This window comes from Talpa occidentalis, unplaced genomic scaffold (assembly GCF_014898055.3).
Source record: "Talpa occidentalis isolate TD23 unplaced genomic scaffold, MPIMG_talOcc4v2.1, whole genome shotgun sequence".
In the NCBI taxonomy this organism is placed as follows: Eukaryota; Metazoa; Chordata; class Mammalia; order Eulipotyphla; family Talpidae; genus Talpa; species Talpa occidentalis.
Window position 1 is genome coordinate 25,748,301 of NW_026555331.1, and position 12,330 is coordinate 25,760,630.

General features: G+C 35.1%; 1 protein-coding gene across 2 annotated transcripts in view; it reads left to right on the top strand.

Annotated features, from left to right (window-relative positions):
• The window catches only part of ANGPT1 (angiopoietin 1), a 224,052-nt gene that overhangs the window by 149,788 nt on the left and 61,934 nt on the right, over positions 1–12,330 (top strand). Inside the window, exon 4 of one of the 2 annotated variants that reach the window (XM_037502770.2) lies at positions 1,747–1,979. In XM_037502770.2, coding sequence (XP_037358667.2) covers positions 1,747–1,979 — 233 coding nt within the window. The remainder of the gene's footprint in view (positions 1–1,746; positions 1,980–12,330) is intronic. The other variant, XM_037502775.2, reaches the window with a different exon arrangement.

The window sequence follows — 12,330 nt, forward strand, 5'->3', positions numbered from 1 at the left end:
GGGATGAACTAGAGCATCATTATTAATCCTCAAACTGAAGGTCAGAAATTCATAGGTATGAAGAATCTCTCCTCCTACAACCACAACAAATACACTGAACACTTAACCAGTAGGTGGGATGATTTTGTTAACCAATACAGAAGGTTTTTCAGTTTTGTTTTGCCGGATTTTTATCACTAACTTTGAAATACTAAATGATGATAAATTGTACCTACTCCTTAACAGATACTGCCTTATTGTCTTAACTTCCTTGCCTAAGTTTTCCATTTCTAATTTTTTAAAAAACAATTTAAATGACAGTCACATTTTTTAAATTACTACACCCAATGTCCATATAAACTGACTGTTTTATGAACAGTCCAGGGCAGCACTGCTTTTACTGTTGAAGGAAAGCAACTGAAAAGAGAGGAGTGGCTTTTCTTATCTTGCAGAAGTCACAGAGCTGCCTCTAATGGGTCTCAATGTGAATTTTTCATCTGTGAATCTGGGCATGCTACCAAAAGTGTTGTAAATTGGTGGTGTCTTATAATGTAGAAGCTTTCTGGTATTTTTCATGCTTGTTTCAGCAGGCAACATTTCTACCATTTGCTGGGTCACAGACTCTTGGGGGCAGGTTTTTTAGAGAGATCTGGAATGCCCATAAGCAATTCCCTTTGCTCTTCTTAATCCATGAAAAGGACGGATATCCCAGCTTTTCCCCAGTACATGGAGTTAGAAACTATGGCTTTTCAAACATGTTCTCTTTATAATTTAAGCATTAAGTTTAAAACACTCCCCAACGTTCTCTTTTTGAAAACTTAGGGGAATGATTGAATGAATGCTATGTTTCTTGATGGTAAATTAAGTGCCCAAACCTGTATGTTATATTCGAATGTTAACTTGTAAACCAAGAACAGGTTGAACCTTCTGACAGAACTGATAAAACTGAATAAGGTTTTACTCTGAGGAATACTAGTATAATACATACTATAAACTATAAATGCTTTTTATTCCAAATCAGCTGCTAGAGTGCTTCTGCATTCCCTAGCATCTTTAATATGCAATAATATGCAAGGGGAGTATGTCCCAGAGCAGGAAGGTGCTTGGCTGAAGACTGCATCAACCTCAGTTGAAACAAAGCAACCCAAGTCCTTTTGTAAGACCATTGCCAACCACCTAATGTAGTCTCTGTTCTCAGAACCATTTATCCAGTTGTTTGGGAAATTGTCATGCCTTTATGCTTCCTCCTGAAGCACAAATTGAGAGATAAACTGGTGGTTATCATACCACACCAGGTATCAGAAGTCCTAAGAAACTTAACTCATTGTGACTTTCCATAACTTCCTGGTCCTGTAATTTCTGCATAAATGCATTATTCCCTGACACCAGAGAACTATTTTGAAATTTAATCACTGTTAATGTTTTGAGAATCCCAAATGAATGAAGCAAAGGAAATAAAAAATAGTCCCATGTTTTGTTCATACTTTTCTCCTCATGTGTTTTCTCATTGAACCCATTTCCTTAGGATGCAACATTGGAAATAAATATTTAGGAAACAAACGTTACTCTGTCAAGCGATTGAATGATTCTTCATTTGTCATGCTATATGTATAACTCCTATGCATGTTCTTGAATTGCTCTTAAAAAATATTTCCATGGTGAAATATCTAACTAAAATTTCTTCCTTTAAATAAATTCAGAAAGAGTTGAATCTCATTTTTTTGTCTAACATTTTTGAAACTAAATCTTATCTTCACTTCCTTATAGTTTATTAGAACATAAAATCTTAGAAATGGAGGGAAAGCACAAGGAAGAGCTGGACACCTTAAAAGAAGAGAAAGAGAACCTTCAAGGCTTGGTTACTCGTCAAGCATATATAATCCAGGAACTGGAGAAACAGTTGAACAGAGCCACCAACAACAACAGTGTCCTTCAGAAGCAACAGTTGGAGCTGATGGACACAGTGCATAGCCTTGTCAACCTCTGCACTAAAGAAGGTGGTAAGAATTTCTTCCTCACATTGGTATCATAAATATTTTATTTAACATGGAGAAAGTAAATATCCAATAAAATTTTCTGCGTTACATTGATTGCTGTGTAAAAGCAGAAAAGAGATTTCTTCTTAGAAGCATTTCATGAAATATGCAGTGACTTTTTTATGATTTTAACTTAAAGAGAATGTAATTGAATTGGTGAATATATAGTATCTTTCTAAAAGAGCTTCAAGTTTCTTCTTTCTTGTTATTTTTAACCTTAGATAAAATCTACAATACTGCCATGGCTAAATACTTGATATTATTGTGTTGAGCACTTAAATATATCAAACAGAATTTAGCCAATGTTAAAGAGTCATTCAGAGAGTTGGGGAGAGTTTCAGAAGGGTTCCCATTTTAAAACTAATAATAGCTTTTTTTCTTTTATAGAGAAGGAAAGAATGAGTTGCTTACAGGAAAAAGTAAAAATAGATGTTCCCAATAACTAGTATAAAGAATATGTTTTGAAAAGTATTTCTTAAGATCACTTATGATTAGTCCAATGTGAAGAAAACCAACTAGGGTATCTAAAGCACATTTATTTTGGGGTGTCTGTGAGAGTGGACATATACATTTTTAACATGACTAGTATGTCTGGAACCACTTAACCATTGGAAATATTGCAGACCTGTGTCTCTTTAGAAAATATCCATCCGTCTATCCATCAACCTGACAATTACTGAGTGAGTGCCTCTGTGTGCACTTGTCCACTTAGCAGAACCTCTCTTGAGCCTCAGGAGAACTCTTCAGTTTGGAACTTAAGGTCATCTTCTGTAGTTGTGCTCTCTTATCTTTCTTCCTGAGTGAGGATAGAATGGTAAGTGGCGATGAGTGAAAGAACACCACATACATCTGAAAGTTGCGATTGTCATTTCAGTGTGGCTTATGGGAGACCATTCATGAGTTGGTTGGGTCAGTATGCATATGTAATAGACATAACGTGGAGGCTCCTTTAATGTAATAGTGGACTTGAACAATATGAAAAATTATCTCAATTCCATACTTTCATGTACAGATATGAAAACAGAGGATAATTCCGTATTATCTTGTTTTAAAGACATTTCACATTTCTCTATTACACTCCATTACCTTGAATTATATCTTCTTTAGATAGTCTAAACAAGCTCTTAATATAATTTGTAAAGAATATTTTTTTAAACAGTGAGTTCCCAGAGCTCCATTTGGGCGTGCTCAAAAATGTGATTGGGAAGGAAAAAACCTGCTAATCAGTCAGAGTCTGCCAAAACCTTGAGTTAGAGTCCACTGGAAGGAAAGCGTGGTAGGATTTTGCCAGAGAATTTTAATAGAGCTCATGAGTATTTAGAAATTAAGTACTAGTATGAGACATATCTATTCTCATATTGAACTGAATACATTTGGGGAAAGATTGAAAACATATTTTTCTTATCATCCTGAGACTTGCAGCACATGGAGTTGAGTAGTACTTTTTTTTTCGTGATGTTAGAAATATCAAGCCCTGGTGATTCTCACAGAGCTCATATGTCTGCCTACTTATCATAATTTCACTTCTTTTCTAAGTATTTGTCTAATAAATATGTCTTTAAAATTTTTAGGGGAGTGACTTCAAAATTAAAATTCCTGGCTAGGTTTGGAGTTTGGGTGTAACATCAAGCAACCAGTATCTGTTCAAGTAAAGAAATATTTTTTGAACAGTTCTGATGGCAATCCTGGTTGATTCTACCCATAATATCTATGAAGCATATTAAAAAAAAGACTCTCTGTTCTATGATATAGAATGTGCAAAAAGAAAAAAAAAGAGACAGAAATTGTCTAATTCTGCATGCCTCTAGATACTTATTTTCTTTTTAATGATACAATTCTAAAATAAAACCTAACTTAACTATACATTAGTAGATCAAATAAAAACCCACTAGCTTATATTCTAATGGGTCAGTACTCTCTTGTCCATAAATGTTATTTGATTTTTTGTTAATATTTGGATTCTTTAATCCCACAGTTAAGTATTTTCACTAGATTTTTGATCATGAAAGGATTCATAAGACACAAACATGGAGTGTAGATCTGACTAAGGTTTCCATAAAAGTTTTAATTCTTTGCATGTCTTCATTTTCACTTAAGCCATAGTCTGTAATGATGATATATTTAAATTTTTGAATGACTAATAGCATAATAATGGATTAAATATCAACTGTTTAAATAAACTTTTATTTTCTAATTCTAAAACACCATAAATAAAAATTCATTTATTACATGATTTTTTTTAAATCACAGGATTGTGTGTAAATATTCTTTTTTAAATGCAAAAAAAAAAATTCATTGACTTAAAGATCTTCTGGTTCCAACTTGCTCTCGTCATGTATGGAGACAACCCATAATACTGAAGGAAAAGAGAAGAACATTCTAGATAGTATTCTTTGTCATTGGCAACTATTTAACCTTTATAAAACTGTTTTATTATTTATAAGACTGGATAATCATGTATACTTCACAGTGATAGGGAAAAATTAAATAGATACTACTTATAAAAACAAATAGCACATGATATAATTGACTCTTTGAACTTTAGTTCTTTCCTTCTCCTTCAAGTGACAAGATTTTATTAAACATATTTATTAAGTGCTATCTATATATAAGCAAATTTTTTTTCTCATGGAAAATGCATGAATACAGTGCCCTAGTGTGTCTATTGACAGTCATCAAGTTCTTTTAACCTCAGTTTTCTTGTCTCTAAAATGGAGTAATACTTGATGAGATGACAGTAAAACATAAAAGAGGTTTACATAAAACACATAGTATCTCTGCCTAGTCATTAAAAATGCCATAAAAAGTCATTTATTTTTATAAAGAACTCCTAGGAAGTGTTGGCTATAAATTTACCATTTCCCAAAACATCTGTTCGGTCCAGAACTATAAATCTATTATTGACCATAGGGAGTAATATTTTTTGTTTCATAAAACTTTTCCTACTAAAAAAAAAATCTATGTCGTAAGATACATTTATGTTAAGTAGAATTAATAAACACATTTTCTGAAATAATTCGCCAACCCTTTTTCTTGTTCCAAACAGGCAATAGTGGTGTCTTAGGCAAATACTCATTTCATACTAAATTGTATCCATTTGGCTTCTGGGTAACACATTTATTTTTGTTTGACCTTTGTCTGCAAATATTTGGTCACATTTATTCTTAGAAACATTACCCACTAAAGAAATATTGCCCTAGGGCCTCCCCGGTGGCGCAGCGGTTGAGCGCTGGGTTGCGAAGCTGCCCGCAGCCTCAGCGGCACCGGTTCAATCCCCGGCTGCTCCCCGGCCACCGGAGGAGGGTCCCACATGGTGCGCAGACCTCTCCTGCCACCCGCTGCTCCCCTCAGCAGTGTACTTCGGTCCTTCTGCCTGCTCTGCTCCCTGCTCTGGCTCTGGTGAATTCTCTCACCCTCCCGCGCTTCTGACTGTACCCAGTGCATGTATAAACAAAGCAAGCAAACAAACAAATAAATAAATAAATAACATGCCTCTATTAAAAAAAAAAAAAAAAAAAAAAAGAAATATTGCCCTCAGTGTTATCATAGTGTCAAAGCTTAGTGGATTGCTTCATGCTTTTGGCAATTCACAGTTATTACTGAAATTAAATAGTTTGCATTGATAATACCATGGAAACAAAATTTAGAATTCTTTGGGGGAGGATAATCAGGTACCCTGACTATTAAATATGCACCAGTCATTTTCATTCAGAGGTGATTAAAACATCATCACATACATTGAACACACATGAGGCAAACATCCTATTATGTAATCAATAATTTAATTACTGGGCCTCCCCAGTGGCGCAGACAGTTGAGTGCAGCGCTGTGAAGCTGTCCACAGCCTCTGCAGCACAGGTTCCATTCCCGGCTGGCAGGGGAGATGTCCACATGGTGCAGCAGACCTCTCCTGTCTTGCCCGCAGCTACCCTCAGCAGTGTATTTCGGTCCATCTGCCTGTTCTGCTCCCCACTCTGTCTCTGGTGAATCCTCTCACTCTCCTGTGCCTCTGGCCTGTACCCCAGTTCTTGTATAAAAATAAATAGAGCTGCTTCTCTCACTGTCAAAATCAGCTCAGAATATAATCATGCTTTACCAGCATATGATTTATAAATATCTCCATTCATAAAAAAATGTTGTATGATAACTGTTTTGTTTCAGATTCTCTTATAGCATATAAGACTATTAATCCATTTTTATTTAATAAATATTTGCTGAGTTCCTGTAATATGCCAGGTACTGTTCCATCTACTGGGAAAAGTGAAATGATGTAATTCAGTTGCTAGCTTTCAAAAAATCTAGAGTTTGGTCCCAAAATCCAAGAGACACATAATTGCTTGTTATATTCTGTATATTTATGGTATATTCTATATTTGTTTGCTAGATGTGAAGCCAGAGTACCAGGGTAGTCTGCAAAGCACACAGAAGGAATATTAAAATCATGGCAGAGACAAAAGGATGAAGGCAGAATATAGCATCTGCAGAGTCTTAAGGATTTTGTTGAATGATTATTATAATTTCCAGGAGTCATGAAATAGGATGGCTGGTGGGAAGGGATGTAGAGGGTTTACCTAGATACATAGCCTACATCTTAGAATCCAAGGCAGGAGAAGAGTGAAAAATGAGGTTAAAGAGGTAAACAGAGAGAACAAGGAAACTGCATTTTATCCCTGAAAGCAGTAAGCAGTCACTGTCAATATAAATGGGCAGTGTTGACAATTGCATTCCAGAATAATGACTTCAGTCAAAAAATGTATCGGAAAGTTGACAAGCTTGAAATTAACAGGACCAAATATGTATTTTTGTCATTATTAAACCATTAGCAAATATGTAGTGCATATACAGTCTAGTAGTCTGAGATCTTTGCATATGTTAAACCATTTAATTCTAATAACAATTTTACAAGCTAGGTGCCATTATTAACCTTATATGACAGATAAAGGAACTTAACACAGAGAGGTAAGTAATTCCCAAATGTCACACTACTAGCGAATGAGCAAGGTGAAATTTGAGCATACAGAATCTGAGTATGGAGTCTGAATATTACCCACTGGACTAATTTGGGGAAGGAAGGTTGGACTGATGTGGTTCTCATCAGATTAGTCACTGAGATTTCCTAGGAAAAAAATCATGAGGTCCAATTAAATAGTGGCAAATGGACGGGCAGATAGAAGGGACATTTGTGAACTGAGAATAATTAGAATCGATAAGAAATACTGACTTAACAGGGCCTCCCCGGTGGCGCAGCGGTTGAGCGCTGGGTTACGAAGCTTCCCGCAGCCTCTGCAGCGCCGGTTTGATCCCCGGCTGCTCCCCGGCCACTGGAGGAGGGTCCCACATGGCGTGCAGACCTCTCCTGCCGCCCGCTGCTCCCCTCAGCAGTGTACTTCGGTCCTTCTGCCTGCTCTACTCCCTGCTCTGGCTCTGGTGAATTCTCTCACCCTCCTGCGCTTCTGACTGTACCCACTGCTTGTATAAATGAATAAATGAATAAAAAAAAAAAAAAAAAAAAGAAATACTGACTTAACAGAGGTAGAGTCATATATAACTTGGAAGTTTCTGGATTGAGTAACTGAGGGAATGTTGATGACATTCCGTAAAATCAGCAACACATGAGGAGAAACAGGTTTAAGAGGGAAAGATAATGAGCTTAGTTTGGGGTATTTGACAGTGGTAACTGTGGGATAATTAGATTCTGAAAGGCAGAGAAATAGAAATCTGGACTTCAGGAGGAAAACTACAGATGACTGTATAGATTGATTCGTCCTTTGAATATAACTTGGATTCAAAGCCATACTGCAAATGAAATCATTGAAGGTGCATATAAAGCAAGACTCAAACATTTGAGGGGTCATAGATCTATTTGAGAGTCTGATTAAAACCAGGAAATTATTCCTTCCTACTTAATGCACACACCCAGCCACAAGTTTACGACCAGTTTCAGAGAATTTGGATAGTAAGATTATGAACCCACATAAGAATAATAAGAATGCAAAATCAAAGACAGGAACTTGTGAGTTCTTTAAAGGAGAGATGAAAAGGAAAACAGAATTTGTGTGTTGGGGGGGGGGACCAGTAACAAGCAGTGTTATGAAAAGGATCATTATTATGGTCTTATTTTTAGTGGCAGAGAAGCAGAAGTTCAAGTTTTAAAAAACAGAATGAAAATTAAATTTTGGTCCTGTGATATGACCATCTGAGGGAGAGTTTAGTTTAAGTATATGGCTTCATTATATAGTTTGAGGATTGAAATGAGCAAGGGAAAGTAAAAGCAGAAAGTGCTTTTTATATCCTTACAAGAAACTTAAATGTGAAGGAAGAGGTGACAGTTTTGGGATGGGAGGAACACAGAATAGAAAGAAATAAAAGAAATTTCAAAAGGAATACCAAGAAACATCAATATGTTTATATACTTTGTTTCCTAATATGAAGAGCAAATTCCAACTCAAAAGGAGCTTTTCATGAAGCTCATTTTTAAAACTTCTTTCACATCATTTGAAAAACATAATGACTGATACTGCAAATTTTTAAGTGATTTAAATTATTTGGTTTAAAGTGTCTTTCCCAGAGGCTGATTGCAGTGGTATGGAACATTTGATCATTATTTTCAGTCCCCTGGTCTTCTGAAAAGGGGAAATGAGGCATTTGCTTCCTTCCCAGTGCTGAGGAGACATTTGGCTCTGTTCTCAGAATAATTCTACCATCTGAAAGGAATTTACCTCCTGTGCAGTGTCTATTGAGTTTGTGAAGTAAATCATTCAGTCAAGGGATGAGATAGTTTGAACTCCTGCAAGTCCCTTGAGTTAAGAATGACTCTAAAAACATCACAAGCTATGGGAGGAAATTAAAACGTTTTGAATGTCATTCATATAAACATTGATAAAAATAGAAAATATAATTTTCATTGACTGATTAAAATATTTGGTTCCTCGTTGACTACTTGTAATGCACGATTTAACATTAGGTAGAGAGAGAAAGAAAAATACAGCCAGTCATCTGCTAAACACTATGCAAGCACTTGTCCCCATTTAATGAGGGAAATGCTTTATCTTGACAGAAAATTATATGTCAAACATTTACAATTTCCTTAAAATGAACCATACTTTCTAGCACTTCCCTTCATAAAATCCAATGGTTTAAGGAGAAAGTGACTGTTTATTTTTGGAAATGGTATATTTCTCCTTTTTGATGGAGCATGTTATCTGTCTTTTGAAAAGTTGTAATTTCTGTAAAAAGAATTGTGTGAATAGCAGATAGCCAAGCTAATGATAACAAAATAAAAAATAATACAATTCTTGACCTCTCCCATGAACTATTTCTAAACCACATCTTTTGGGGAAATTTGAAATTTTGTGGTTGATTCTTTTTTTTTTTTTGAGTTAGAGTTTCTACTTTAGAAACTTGACTATCTGTTATAGATATCTCTTAGTTCCAGCTGTGCCTAGGAGTTATCAGGATGAAAGGCCACACACAAAATGTGTTGCCTTGATTTTCCAACAATAACTATGACCAGACAAAAAAAGCACAAAATATTTTCAACAGAATTTCAACTCACTTGTTTCCTGTATTCACCCATAACCACGTCAAATTCAACAGGTACTTTCTAACTCCAGGCATGTAATGGGGCAGTGGACACTAGTTACAGATAATCTCTCTGTGCTTAGACAGAAAACACCTAAAATTATGCATAAAATAAGAAAAACCATTTTATTAACAGCATTCTGCATGTATGCATTACATCAACCATAGAGTGAAACCCTCATGAAATTTCTTGTGCTTTCAAAAAGCAAAAAAGAGAAATAAAACTAGAGAGATGTTGCAACTATTCAGTTAGTCTTAGATACATATAAACAATATATTGATAGTTCACGTAGGATTTTTTTTAAAAGTCAATAGCAAAGAAACTATAAGACTATTGATGAAACAAAAATTTAGCTTTTATTGCAAGCCCATCATTAAAAAATACCAACATCATAACTAATTTTTAAGTACACTGAAATCTCATTCTACTACTCTCTGGGTGTTCACTTCCTGAATGGCACCATCTTCTATGAGCATTGGTGTTAATATATGACCTACCAAGAATAACCTACATTTTTAATGACTTATGATGATGTTAAATTATTAAATGTAATATAAATTAAATCAAACCTCTCATTTTGTGTATGCATCAAATCTTTGCACAAATCCAATTATTTTTAGGTGTGTATATTCATTCCACTTTCACAACCAGGGTGAATTCCTTTAGAACAGTGAGTTTGAACTTTCAACTTTTAAGTGGAGATCTGGTACTAAAAGGAAGGTTTTGCCTCATGAACAAATCTATATATAGACAAATAAGTCAAATCTCAACCATAATAAAGCTAACCCATGTCTGTAGAACTAGAACTTAGATTGAGATTGTCTCCTCACCAAGTGTCTGAAAGTGGCTATGTCATATGCCAGCTAGAGGGCAGGGCATGGTGGTCTAGAAGGAGTTGGGGACAGGACATTAAGCTCTAGTCCTAGTGTTGTAGCCAGGTTGCCAAACATTGAAGTACCACACACCTTAGGATTTGCCTGGTGTCCTAAACTAATTACACTGCCACCTATCAATCATTCCATATTTTCTATTAGTTTTGTATCACTTTAATGACTGAAGAAACCTGAAGTTCAGAGTAGAACACCAGCCCTGTTCAAGTACTGCTCTTTCACCATAAGAGTAAGAATCTAAGTGACTTACCTATAGTGACAGTCTACCTCTATATAAAACTTCAAAGTGAAGTGGGTTTTGGGTTTTTTTTGTTGTTCAATTTTCAAAAGCATCTGGTAACTGCTTTCTGTCTTTATAGCATTGCCCAAGGTTTTCATTCCATTTTTAATGACTTTTGCTGAAAACAATTATTTGTGTGCCCGTAATGGGGCACAAAAATTGTGCCCCATTAAGCTTTAAGCTTTCCCAAATGCATGGGAAATCTTTTGCTCAAAATCAGTATATCCTAGTCAGGACCAAAACATTATATTGGAAATTAACACTCATGAAACATGTGAAATATCTTTGTAATGTTATGACATCCTGAACAAATGGCCAGGGTTATATAACTTTCATAACTGCCCATCAGTGCACCCAAAGGAAAAACACGGATATTAATTTTATGAAAAATAAATGATCACTCAATCAAATAAAGTTGTGTGTAAATCCATTTTCAACTTTTAGTCAATTTTTTTTTCATTCTTGGTTCCTTAAGTGTAGTGCCTATTATATAAACGTTCAGTCATTTCACACAAGAGGGGCATTAGAAGATTAAATACATGAGTCAAGTAGAATTATATAGAGTTGCTTGATGTTTGATCATTCTACACTAAAAATAAGTACCATAAAACTGACAATATACCTATAACTTGGGGTATTTTGTATGTTTATGTGGATTTAGCAGTTTGCATACAGTCTGCATATATCTTCAGTATTTCAAATGGACAGAACTACAGTTATCCATAATGGGAACTATATTTTCTAGATAATTAAATCATAGCTCTTTAAGTAGTGAAATTTTAAGAAAATTAAGAAATATTATGCTGATAAATGTCCTACAGTTTTCTCTCCTTTTTTCAAGAGAGGAATGAACAAAATTTAACTTTTAAGAATAATTGAATTCATTATTATAAGCATGACTTAATTTGCATCATAACACCATAATGCCTCTGGGAAAATAAATAATTTGTCCTTCATTTTATATACTGACAGGATATCATTTTTAATTTTTGCCTCATTTTAAAAATCTATTGTCTTTCCCTCATGTTGTTAAATTTCTTGTCCACATGCTTGATTTTAGAAGATGAATGCAAACACACACTGATACATACACATACACACATATACCCACTCTCACCTACCATTCTTCCTCTAAACTTGTAGCTTCTGTAAAATAATCCCTGGACTGGGAGATCAAGTAATTAGACTTATGAGAATAACATGGAAATAAATGGGGGTAAATTCTAGTCAACATGACTTTTTTTGTGTGGACATTATAAAATCTAGTATGGCTACTAAGTGACCTCTTACTTCCTGATCTCTTGTTAGCTTTTGAAATTGTGGGCCATAACTGTTTCACATTTCTACTGAGACTTCCCATAACACTGCTAACTGTGACTATCTTCTATCCTCTTCTCAACATTTTTTCTTTCTTGTCATTTCTGCATCCTATCACTCTTCTATACTTCCTGCTTCCACAAGAAGAGCCTGTACCCATTCAGACTTAAGACCTGTCCAGATTCACCCAAGATCCTGGGTGTGACTTTGTCAACGGAGATATGTATTGCTGGTGATTCTGACAGA